General features: G+C 36.9%; 1 protein-coding gene across 11 annotated transcripts in view; it reads right to left on the bottom strand.

Annotated features, from left to right (window-relative positions):
* PPHLN1 (periphilin 1) overlaps nt 1–13,448 on the bottom strand; it is a 73,045-nt gene that overhangs the window by 32,359 nt on the left and 27,238 nt on the right. For 7 of the 11 annotated variants that reach the window (XM_074564929.1, XM_074565438.1, XM_074565527.1 and 4 more), the window contains exons 6-9: nt 11,952–12,208; nt 7,868–7,950; nt 2,870–2,989; nt 132–272 (exon numbers count right to left, since the gene is read on the bottom strand). In XM_074564929.1, coding sequence (XP_074421030.1) covers nt 132–272; nt 2,870–2,989; nt 7,868–7,950; nt 11,952–12,208 — 601 coding nt within the window. The remainder of the gene's footprint in view (nt 1–131; nt 273–2,869; nt 2,990–7,867; nt 7,951–11,951; nt 12,209–13,448) is intronic. The other 4 variants (XM_074565700.1, XM_074565612.1, XM_074565181.1 and 1 more) reach the window with 1 other exon arrangement.

The raw sequence follows: 13,448 nt of genomic DNA, 5'->3' as shown, positions 1-13,448 counted from the left end.
CACATCATCTCAAGAAATCAGATTACATTCGTATTACGCTCCACGAAGGAAGAAAATAAATCAACATATTTCTAGCAGATCAAACCATTACACAGGTACTGTATCAGTGACAAAATGCCAAGAGGACTCACCTGTTCAATCTCCTTCGTCTTAGTTGCAATTGCTTTTGAGCGGCCAAGAAGATGACCATCCTCGTATAATTCTGCACTATCCGTTATATTTGTTTCTGCTTCCTCTGTTTGTTCGATGTATAATGGAGCTGAAGATCCAGCCTTCAAAAAAAAAAAAAAAATTAAAATTTCAGAGTTTTGAGAGCAAAATAAAAACCCCAAAGCGTGAGAGCAAAAATAAAAACCTAAATACAGTCATCCAATTAGATATGACTTTGCTCATCAAGACTATTAATGAAGTATTATTGCTACAGTCTAACAGATAGAAATATGGATTTTAAACATGTAGAAAACGTGACATCATAAAAAACCTGACTCAGGTCTTAACTGTGTAAAGACAATGATGTCAGATAACCTTCACCTGCCCTTCTGCTGAGAAGGAACTTGTATATGTGATATTTATAACCCCAGCTGGCAAGAAATCCACAATGAAAGTGGGATTAGCTTTCTGGGGAAGGATAAAAGTAAAAAAATCAAAGGTAAATAGGCAACGACAAAATCAAAATGCTGTCAGAAAGAACTCTTAGAGCATTCGGGCCACAGGTTAAATATTAAAGGAACAGAGATACGTATTGTATAGCAAAAGTAAACATATGCTTAGATGATTCCTGATAATACGAGAAATCTTACTGAAGTACTGGAATTGTATAAGCTTCTCTCTAAACCAGAAATTAAGACGGTATCCCTGCCCCAAAGAAAACAGACTCCCACTCCAAGGAGTCTATACAGACAATGCAAAAAGAGAAAAAAATTACTACAGCATGTTTAAATGCAATATTATGGAACAGATTTGTAGAATAGTTAATTTATTTTTTAATAAGGTTTGAGAACTTATGAAGATGCATACAAGTATTTTCTACTATTCAAAAATAAAAAAGTGAAGAATCTTAAGATTTAAATAACGTCAAAGAGAAAAGCATTAGACAAAAAAAGAAAGTTTAAGTGGCCCTACAAGCACTAGAGCAATATAAACGATTAAGATTGCATCCTAAATTTGCAGTAAATCATGAAATGCACAAGACGGAGTAAAAGCTGCTCAAAAGTTCAGTGCAACACAAACTTCAACTATTAAGCGATATGCAAGATAAACTGGGAAAAGTTAAAAACTGTTGCAATTCATACATGCCAGCCTAGTAATCAGGGTGAGACGTATCCTTTCTTCCAGGATTCAGAATGAAATGCCTCCTTCATTAGCATTCCTGTAGCACACTCAATAAATCACCTCCGACTCTGCCATAATCTCCTGCAATTGTTTCATTTTGAATCTTTCTTTATTTTGAATCTTTTTGCCACTGCAATTTTCTCTGAGGCTGAGAGGAAGCTCTAAACAGCTCTTCTCCATATGGCCAACTCTGTTCTTTCCTCCCTCGCATGACCTTCCCCTCGTCAAGAACAGGAGTGACGCTTCTCTTCACTGTTACTCTCCTGAACCTCTCAGAAACGTCCACGCATATGTTCTCCTCTGTATGGCATTCATCCTTGGATCAGTTTGCTGCTTCTTTTTCCTCACTCCAACCCTTCCCCTCCCTTTTCTTTAAAATTTCTTTTTCCTGGAGGGAAATGAACGGTTTATTTATCCAACTGGATCCTCCTGTCCAGTATCAAGAAACTGTTGATGCACTCAGCCATTACATCAATGGACAGGACTTAGAAGTTCAGATAAATATGGATCCAGTGAGTTTATTTCTCCAATCTAGCCCTTAGGTTCCACAAGCATGAAATGCAAGGAGGAAACCTCATGCTTCCCAAGATGCTTTTATTTTCCCACAAACTATTTACAAACAAATATAAAATACAAACTCATTAATTATAAAGTTTAAGGCACGTGACTTTGTAAAGTAGGTAGTATTCTGTTTTTGTAAGACTGCCTCTAAAGTTGAACAAAGTGAAAGTTGAAGATGAAATGATCACAGAATTAAACCAGACTAAAAAGACTTCACATGACATTTTGTTTGTTTTAAATGTCAAATACATCTTCCGCTAACATAGTGGAATCCAAAAAATGACATCCTACCCAGCAGCATAACAAAACAAGAACTAAATAGGGCTATAATCATACTTCAGTATAGCAAGGGGTAGAAGACAAGGAGGGGCAAGAACAGATGGGTATAAATTGGCAATTAATTAACAATGATTATTAACGAAATAATGATTCTGGGGAAAAAAAAAAAAATATCTACCTACTGCAGTACCATGGCAAAAGCTTAATTTTTAATATAGAGGAGGACTGCCTTCTGAAAAGGTATATATGGCATGGCAGGCTGCCACGGCATGAAGCTGCACCCAGTAAACCAGAGTTTCTTTTCTAATCTTATGTTTTACACGTACCCTTGTATTTTGACTCAGAAGCCCCTTGCTAATTTTAAGGAGTTCAGTAGGCATACAGACCTACATTAGCACAAGAGTTCTTTGAAGAATCCCTGAAGAGCTGGAGCCTTATGTTGTTAGTTGCACCTCAACACAAATTCAAATTATACTAACAAAACCTACTCTGTTTTTGTGTATTTTAATAAACAATCAAACAAACAAATAAATAAATCACAAGGCTTTAGTCTCCCTCTCACTCCCTTTCAACAAACATTTAATAGCACAGGCAGACAAATCCAGGGGTAAATTACAAAATGAGCCTTTCAGGAGAGTACAGAAAAACAAGTCTATTGTTGTAACACTTTAAAATAATCCAATTAATGCTGTCTTACATCATACTCTGTTATTTCGGGTAAATTGCTTTCTTCAGCCTTCTCTAACTTTTCAGCTGCCCACTTGCTTGCAGCTTCTGCGAGTTCCTTTTCCGATAGTCTGTTACTCTTATCCAAGGCCTGTACAAAAACATTACAGTCAAAGTTTAACATTAAGTGTATTTATACACGGTAAAACATCTTCAAAACTAAAATAAGCAGTTATCCAGATTCCTGAAACATTGTAAAATAGGGAATACGGAAGCTGAAGCTAGTTCATTTGCTGATTTCTTTAAAAATAAAAGTGGGTGGGGAGAGAGCAGAGAAAGAAGGAAAAAAAAGAGAGGAGAAAAACAGATAAATCAATGAAGTTCAGAAAAATGTTTAAGAGAGGACCGTAGTTTCAGAATCAGTTTTATTAAATTCATGGGGCAGAAATAACAGAAAAATTATTTGAGACCATTTGAGTTTAAAGAGACTTGGATCAAATGGGCACTAAGAAGTCAGATATAAGTGTGGAGTGATACAATAATTCAATGTGATTTTCAGGCATAAAAGGTTGCAACAAATTTAAACTAAACTATTAAATACTGTGTAGGGTATAAAACTTAAGCCAATTAGGGACAAAAAGATTTTATATATACTTTAAACAATCAGAACTGCTTCCATTAAAATTCATTATTTTTTATTTGGGGGGAATGTTGACCATTTATAATAAAGTCAGTCATGGTTTATGGGCTTTTAGTCTACCTTTTCAGATGGAAATAGTCATATAAATAATATTTAAAAATTTGTTTCTCTCTAAGAATACGATTTGGCTTTTACTAACAGAGCAACAAACAGACAATGACAAACACCCTCGTACCAAAACCAGTTTAGGAATAGCTAGCTTTATAAATCTTGTTATCACTATGTGGGTATTTCATTTAAATCAACTGTATGTATAGAAGCATTCATCCAAGAATCCATACAACTCTAGTATTAAAAACTGCAACACTAAGATGGATGTCTAAAAAAAAGAACCAAAAATCCTACTGCCTAAAAAGGTTGTCACAATTTCTACCCAATGCTTGTTCCATCTTAGCATATAGATGGGCAAAAAAAACCCCAAAAAACAACAAAAACAAGTTTAAAAAAAAAAGAAAAAAAACAACATTTCCCCCCTTATCATTAGTTCATTCCAAATTACATAAATGGCCAGAGGAAGCAAATACTGTGACCTGTAATAAAACTGCTTCATCTTCAGACCTTTTGTACTTACCTCAAGTAAAATATTATCCAAACATCTCTTTGTGGTGTAGTATGGCATAAGTACACAGCTCACAGAACCCTTCCAGGATCCTGTGTCATAAAGGCACCACCTTTATCTCAATTCAAAAGTGCAACACAATGTTCAACTAGGAACTCCTCTTTTCTATAATTGTAAATTACAGAATTATAATCAGCAAAGTCAGGAGGTGACAAAGTTCGATATGCAGGGTACGAAGAGGATTCTTAAAAGAAAGGGCTAATATAATTAATAGAATAATTAGCCCAGCTCACCTTTCCAAACTACACAATTATTCTTAGACTAATATCACTACAAACTATAGTCTGCCAAGTTTTTTTTTTTACCATGTTCTTATTCACAGAATCACAGAATCTTCAGAGTTGGAAGGGACCTCTAGAGATCATCTAGTCCAACTCCCCTGCTAGAGCAGGATTGCCTAGAGCACATTACTCAGGACTGCATCCAGGCGGGTCTTGAAAATCTCCAGAGAAGGGGACTCCACAACCTCCCTGGGCAGCCTGTTCCAGTGCTCTGTCACCCTCACTGTAAAGAAGTTTTTCCGTCTATTTGAACAGAACTTCCTACATTCCAACTTGTGCCCATTGCCCCTCGTCCTGTCCCTGGGAACCAATGAAAAGAGTCTGGCACCATCCTCCTTCAACCCACCCTTTAGATACTTGTATGCCATAATAAGGTCTCCCCTCAGCCTTCTCTTCTCCAGGCCAAAGAGTCCCAGCTCTTTCAGCCTTTCCTCATAAGGGAGACGCTCCAGTCCCTCAATCATCTTAGTTGCCCTTCACTGGACTCGCTCCAGCAGTTCCCTGTCCCTCTTGAACTGGGGAGCCCAAAACTGGATGCAGTATTCCAGGTGTGGCCTCACCAGTGCAGAGTAGAGGGAGAGAATGACCTCCCTCGACCTACTGGCCACACTCTTCCCTATGCAGCCCCATAGTACGCCTGACTTTTCCACTTTAACCTGACTTTACCTTAGCTGCCAAAACTATCTTCCATTGTAGTTCTATTAGGAATCTCTCCCGTTCCTCAAATGTAGCTCTGGCTAACACTAGCAAAAAGAAATTACCAGTCTCTTTGTCACTGACATTTGACTTCGCATGAAATGAAGACAAATAAAATCTCACATGATTTATAATATTTTTCAGAAGCCATAAACAGAAACTAAGCACTTTAGTGAATATGGCAAAAAGAATCTGTTCAATTTAATCTTACTAAATTTAATTCTATCGGTAGCAAGTCAATAAATATGTATTAAAAAATCTTGAGTGCATTTTATGTAACAAAGTAACAGTATTTCCACAGGTACGCTACAACTGAGGAGAAAGAATAGGAACATATTTCTCAGAGGAAAATGTCTGCAGCTACTTAGGCTGCAAACTTGTAAGAAATGAACAACCAAGCGTATTTCATAAAAAACAACCCTGTCTCAGAAAAGACGTGTCTTTTTCTTTTTTTACCTTATGTTCTTATGCGCAGCATAAGAACCGCAAAAATCTCTTACTTTTCTGCTTTCTTTGCTGGGAAGCTTTCCCTGTCTCACACATCTGCCTTTTGCTCTAATTATGTTGGATATAGCCTCCAAGGCTTGCAGTCCAGACAGCTATTAAACACAAAAGACTTCATGCCATAGTCAATTAAACAGGTGGTTAAGATCAGATAACACCAACATGTATTAATTCACATGCATGAATATGTAAAAAAATAATTATAAGACAGATAAGAATATCTTTCCAGATTTGCATATAGTTACTACAGTGAAAAAGAGATATTGCTGTGGAAGCATATACCTTTGTAAGTATTTCAAAGCTAAATTATAACTTAGAGCACTGAAAATTATCTCCTTTTATCTACAAAATAAAGTATATAACTCATTTCTCAAGTTTAAGTGGATTGTAAGACCCTGGCCCTAAAAATGTTCATCATGTTTTGCCAAGACTTCTTCTATCGATATTTCTCTGTCAGTGAAGCACTTGTACAACTTAACTGGTCAGTGTACTCCAGCCATCACCCCCCAGGAGGCTCCACTGACACAAGACAGTTCATTACAAGCATAGGACTTCAAGAGAAAAAGCATTAAAAGGTCACTGAAGTACTTCCATTTCTGCAGCTGATGCATACCCAATAAATATATGTATTGTCTGGGGAAATTATTTCCATCAAACAGGCAGTTTCATTTTGTGGAGCTTACATCAAGTGGATATCCACTGCCAGCAGATATATGCAAACTGCTGGCAAAAAAATCCAATACAGCATAGATCAAACCTGACTGAAGAAGAAAGCAAAACATTTAAAGAATACCTCATAGTTCAAGCTCACGCTGCATATTAATAGGAGAACAAGAGATTTTGCAATGTCTCCTTGTTCTCAAAGGTTTTCATTAAGCAAGGATTTGGTATTAAGCCGCAGTATGCTGAGTCTGTAAGCAAAACAGGTGAACTAACTATAAAGCTTATTTTATAACCCAAATCGGTGTAACTTGTGTGTAACAGCTTTTATCTTACTTTCCTTATTTACATAGCTATAAAATAGCTGTCCCCCCCTTAAGGACATTGGCAATTAGCTAGTTCCTAGCACAGCAGTTCTGAAAGTGCTGCATAAGGGATAAGTACTTAGAATGACATAGCACAACCAAAGCCTGATTTTTTTCCCCATCTAATTATTTCCTTCAGTCTCACCTTCTCACAACAAAAAGTACCTTTCTTTCTTCCAAATTTTTTTGTTGTTTAAACATTCCACTGCTTTTATTAAAAAGTCCTCAAGAACCAGGTTAGTACACCATGCTACTTAGGGCAAATACTACTTTTTTATAGGACCTTATTCACTTAGAACAATAAAATGCATTGTTCCTTTATTTCTCATTAAAGCATTTCTCAGCAATTTAGAGAAAATACTCCTGTGGAAGTGTTCATTTTAACCTCAAATATAATTCACAGGCTGTGATGTGAAAACATTTTTGCTGCCACAGGACAGCCAGAACAATGTTGAATGTGCATTGTTCATTAGCGTTTATTAGCCTGTCCATTTAACTAATTAGCAAGATTATGTAGTTCGCGCTCAGCCCACAAGATTTTCTTGACGGGAAATTAAACAGTATCATTTAGAACATAAAATGGCATTTACCAAACTATCTTGCAATGTGGCTCCCTCCCCAAGCAAACGCTATCATTCTTGCCACATCCTCGAGCATCCTGCTTCCAAGTCAACTCTGTTATGCACATCATCTTCCCAGCCACAGAATCACAGGGTTGGAAGGGACCTCTGGAGATCATCTGGTCCAACCGCCCCTGCAGAGCCAGTCAGAAACTTCACCACACTGTTTCCAAACCCAGTCACAGCTTAGGAATCACTAAAGGATGGTGTTCAGTGCAAGTACAGGCTTGTCCAATTGATCTGTTTCTCCTAAAAACTGCTTCCCCATTTTTCTCCTTGCCATTCCTTTTCTAGCACACTCTGTAGTTTGGAAAATGACGATTTTAAATATATACAAGACTCCCTTTCTCCTAAAATGAGACAGTGAATACAGAACAGAAAGGTTTGTCGGTGTCATCATTAGATACACAGCATTATCAGCACTTTCCTGCCAGATAAGGGAAACCTATCCTCTGCTGCATTGCAGAGCAATTCAAGACGCTCCTTTCCCTAACAGTTGCACACAGTATCTCCTTCCAACTGAGGAAAAATTCCAACAGCAATGAACAATCTGAAACCATGGTGAGAAGTACTTGAAAATTCACCTTTGATGAGGGTACTGTTGTGGAGCCCGAAGGTGATGCATCTCTTGATGTTTTCAGTGACTGAACTGAAGTCCTCTCTTTACCTACAATTAAGAAAAAAATAACGACTGTAAAATTATGTTAAAGATGTATGTTGCAAATATACTTACTGGCTTAGAAAAATTGCAGTGAAATTAACTTAAGTCAGACATGAAATCTATACTCTCCATCATCTGATAAATACTGAAAACACTTTCTTCTCTTTACAAAGAGAGAAGAGACACAGCTATATTATTTCACTTATTTAGGAAAAACCATTGTCTTTTTTCTTAACATTAACCAAAAGGGCGTATCAATATGATTTGGCAAGATGATGTGGTTTTACTTTTTAATATTCCTATAATAATATAAACAGGTGAAACATTAGACACCAGTCAATCATTCCAGGAAAGCAGGCAGTGAAGGAACTGGTTTAGCAGGCCACAGTATGTTGAAAAGCCCTGCCATGGGAAACAGTCCTGTTTTGTACCAACCACAGGCTCTTTGTATTGCCAGTGTTTTTCTTGTAAGACTTAAAATCGGCAAAATGACAATTCAAATGCACTGTGCTAATCACAGGTGCTAATCACAGTCTGTGCACAGCCTTGCCACAGAGCAGTTGCAGGCAGCCCACAGCAGCAGAACTGGTTGCAGGGTAAACTACTACTTTTCGACCTGTGGTCCAGGGATTACATCTACAGGATCTGCAAAAGGTAAATAAGAAAAGAAAATACGGGTTGTCAGTAGGTCTCAATTAACTAGACCATTCCCACTCACTGGTAAATGGCTGACTGTTCACAAACGGAAAACAATACAGACTTACCTGGGTTTCCATTAAATTTGTATCAATACAATTAAGAAATGGATGAATTAAAAAGTCTATCAAATACTTATGAAAATTGGGATATAAATTATTTTAGTAGAACCATAAATAAATACGGCTTCAATTTAATGAGGCGAAGCAATAAAGAGCAAACATGGCATCTCACTCCTAATAGCTGAGCTATTTTCTTTTTTCACTCAACACCATAAAATAAGACTGCATCGCGTTGTGTATTTTAAAATACCACCACCTACACAAAAAATGTAAGGAAAAGTCTATGCAAAATGCAAACTTTTAACAATAGGAAATGTTTAAGAGGTATTTGAAAAGTTGGTCTTCTACTCTTTCCCCACATTTCCATACACTACGTATAGTGTAGACTTAATACAGAGCAAAGATCAAACATCTGCTCATCTCTGCACATTGTTAGAGGCACGTGAGTTACTGGTATGACATTGAAGGACTAATAATCCATGCAGAAGTCTTCACAGCTACTGATGGGTCTTTCGAAAATGCTACTGAAAAAAGCTGGGGAAGTTCCTCTGGCAAAAGCAAACATTGCAAATTGCACTCCAATTCTTGATTTGAAGATGATGGTAAACGAAGAGGATACTTAAATAAGGCTGCTTGCTATGTTTTTAAGAATTCCTAGTAGCCATAAAACAAAAGGTGAATTATGAATTACCTTTAACTAAAAAAGCTCTTTAACAATGAAAAGAAATAGCAAAAAGAAAACGCTGTGAAAAATTTACAGTTCCAATAAACACAAAGTATATGCAAAAATCAAAACCATGGAGACAGAAATAATCATGTCTTTAATCTGACACACTCCCCAAAGCACAGAACCTCTCCCTTGACACCACCAAGCAACACAGACGTTTTGCTCCTGTGATACCTGCTTTTCAGCCCCATGGATGAGCTACCTTCTTTAAAATTTACAGACTACTCCAATTCTGCCTCCTACGTGCCGCCTCCACCACACTGGATTCTTTTAAGATTATCTCAATTGAGTGGATTATACGCATCTGCTTGAATAGATGAAATAAGCTGATACAAGCGACAGTAAATTATTCAAAGTTAAGCAGATAGAGAAACCACCATTTAATTTGGAGACATTATTAGGAGGCCATTTCTTCTGAATGCCTGTGGCTCTTTTGAACCCACAAGCCCTATCTACACAATTGAACATGACGCTTTCCAAGCGCCACTACTTGCCTCCTTGCATCTCCTCAGCACACCACGCTCTACGGACCCCTTACGGACTGGCCCGCTGAAAGAACACCACTTTGCTTCTCTCCATGCACTCTCGCCATGGCTGAACGCCTGTCCCATCCCATGAGCCCTTTCCCTCCCTTCACCAGGCTTCTTTGTGTGCCCCCCAGTTTTCTTTGGTCAAATCCTGCGTTTATCCTAATTTATAAAGTGCTGGAGAGCATGGGATATTCCTCCTTCAGTGGAAGTCATCAAGCCAAACCGATTCAGACAGCACGATTTTAAACAGTATTATGATATTTAAAAAGACACCGTATTATAAGTTCCACAGGAAATAGTATATACTTTGCATGTTGTAAATCCATTTAAGTACAGACTAAAATGTACTGCTGACATATGAGATATGTCTCACTTTATAGTTCTTTTAAATACGTAATACATGAACTTACCTAAGACAAATCATATTCAAACACAATTCTAAAAGTATTATTTAAGCCATTTATACCTTGTGAATAGGCCATTTTAATTCAGTCATCTAGAGAAACAGTTCAGTAGCACTATTTTCCAGGGAACAGGCAGCTATAAAGAAATAGTGCAGTGTACAAGCCATGTGGTCTCTTAAAACTGATTTAAAGATGATGTGGAGAAGTGTTTAACCATGCAACTAGAAAAAAATCCCCAAAGCCACAGACATAAAGGCAACACTCCTCTCTTGACCAGCATCTTTTCTGGTTTGTGAAGATGTCTGCTTCTACTTTGCTACTTCCATTACTGTTTGAGTAATTCTGCCAACATACTACAAACGTGAAAGAAGTCCGCTCAAAATTTTAGGAAAACCCTGAAACGATCCAAAATTGTATATGATTTCTCCCAAGAATTTTTTCCTGTTCCTGGTAATTATGATCTGCACATCTACAACATTTCTACAAATTTAGTTGAATATTGTATTTTTTCTCTTCCTCTCCTACACTTACAGGAATTCACGGTCACTAAGTATTGCTACAAAATGTTAAAAGAATTGCAATAATGAGCTAGAAAGATAATTTGTATTCCACAAGGAGTGAAATGATTCCTCTTTATTTAAACAATGTTAACTAAACTCCACAATATCTTTTTTGGCAAGAAGTGCTACCTAATGGTTCAGCTTGCCACTCTGGAAACACACAATATGCCTATCAGTGAATAAAAAAATATGTAATTAATTTTTTAAGATCTGCCAAAATGAACAGTAGATTTGTATAGTTCACTAGAAAGCATTTGCATAAGGGAAAATCAAACCGGATTTATTTACATAAGCTGTACAAACAGCAGTGGCTAAAATTGTAGTATACTAAAAAAAGCAATTTTGCCCTTTTTCAAGTTATTTAAATAGGAAAACCTTAAATATTTTCAAAACAGATGATTCATTAGATTTCTGGGAAAGATTAAGAGCCAAGCTTTTAAAAGGCAGAACATACACAGTATAGGCTTAACTGAGATACGTTTCACATTTCTTTAAGAAAAGTAAGATTTGAGAGAATCTGACGATGAGATGAAATTGCTAAAAACCAACCAGCTTCAAAACCCTAATAATACAGTTGTAAGAACATTTTCAGAAAATGTAAAGAGTAGCAGTATGTAATTTCTCCAATTTTTTTAATCCCTCTTTTCCCCTGGTTGCAGGAAGAAGAGTCTTCATCTGCTATAGATGACAGTGAAGTTTCTTCTAAGGGAATCCAATGAAGCACATAAAGAAGTAGCAGGAGCAGCTGATGCTAAAAGGAAAATAACGTATGATACCAGAAAAAGCTGTGCAGCTGAAACTCCTACAGTCAGGCTAGAGTTGCTACTGAAATAACACCTACAATCTCCCACGTGAAATGCATAAGGGAACAGAGAGTACAATGAAACAACCAAAGACCAGCCAACACATAATCGGTACAAAATGTCTAGTTTTCTCATTGTAAAAGACAGCACGTAAAGAAAAAGGACTTATACAGCGAGCTGCAGTTTCACCTCACTAACCAGTGCTCATCATTAATCCAGCATTACCTTGCTGAGAAGAAATATTTCTTTTATGTAAAGATGACATACTTCTGCTATGCTGGGACTGGTGGAAAGGATAGGCTTTGCTTCTTTCAGGAGAGTAGCTCCTGCTGCTGACACTAGAGCCAGATCTGCTGTGTGGAGAATCCCTTCGGCTCCCTGGCGATTCCCTGAAGAAAGGAGAGTCCCTCTTATGAGGGGATCGCTCTCTCATATAATGAGAAGGATAGAAGCTTTTTCTTCTGAAGCCATCTCTGACCTCCCTTTGAAGACAACAGAAAAATAAAAGTTACTTGTTTATCCTTCCAACGTTTGTGGAACAGCACTAGATAATACAATGGCAAGATTTAATGTTTGGTAAATACAAACATGTCAGCTGTCATCTGCAGAGCACGTCTGAAATCTTCAGCATTGTTAGAGTACTAAGCAATGAATGAAAAACAAGTAGGAAAGTATAACAAAAATGTATATGTATGTACTTTTTTCAGATTTCATTCAGTTACATCGCCAGAAGCTAATTCCTTTTTACTTCTCAATAATACAGCAAAATGTAAGAGAAAGAGACATTCAAGAAATTGGACTCTCACATTTCATTTCTTCAGGTTCACTCTGCACTCCACCTGAAAATCAAGCCTTAATTTACAATAGATAAAATGCATATACAAATATTGCTCACACTATTTGGCTGTTTGTCAACTCTGTTTTTCTCTTATCCTTATTTTCAGGGGACCATGTGCCTCATTTGATTTCGTACATCTTGTTATGGGAAATATCACTGAGGGATTTCAGTTTATATCCAGCAAGGACAAAAAAAAGAAAACTGCAGAATATCTATCCTCATGCCTATGCATCCACCCAAGGTCAAACACTGAATGAAAACAGGAAGATTTATGCCTCCTAAAAAGCCTACGTCTTTCACAATACACAATATTAATTTTGAACTTTACTGTAAAATGTCACAGACACACTCAGTATTACATGAAACCCAACCGATTTGAAACCATATTCTAGTAAACACCAAAACTTTCTACTAAATTTATATATTGTTACTCCAGACCATACCCCAAATGACCTGGTTACCTGCAAATTATATTAATATACATATATATGTAAAGGTCAAAGAAACAGTATCCAATTTAACTTTTCCTAAAGAATCTCAAAGCTAACAAACATAACAAGTAAACACCTACTGAATCTAGACTTGTGACATTTGCCTTGGTCGGAAGACACACTGCTAAAAGAAGCAAGTACTTCTCAGCTCCTCCACAGTATTCCTAAGTAAAAATAAAGACTGCATAGCATTTATAGTAAGCCGGAATGTACCTTATTTCACTGTTTTTCTCTCCTATTCCTCATCATAGTCCAATATTTTAAATAAGGGAATGTCTCACAGAGACCAGCAAAGATTTGGTGGTCTCATTTAGCACAATGTAGCTATAGCTAATTTTATGTTGGTGGATAAAAGAAAAAAAGCCCTCTAGTGTACAATTCCTACAGCATGTT

Source organism: Larus michahellis, chromosome 1 (genome assembly GCF_964199755.1).
Source record: "Larus michahellis chromosome 1, bLarMic1.1, whole genome shotgun sequence".
Lineage (NCBI taxonomy): Eukaryota > Metazoa > Chordata > Aves > Charadriiformes > Laridae > Larus > Larus michahellis.
Note: the sequence above shows the minus strand (reverse complement) of the source record. Positions and strands in the feature narration are given on the sequence as shown.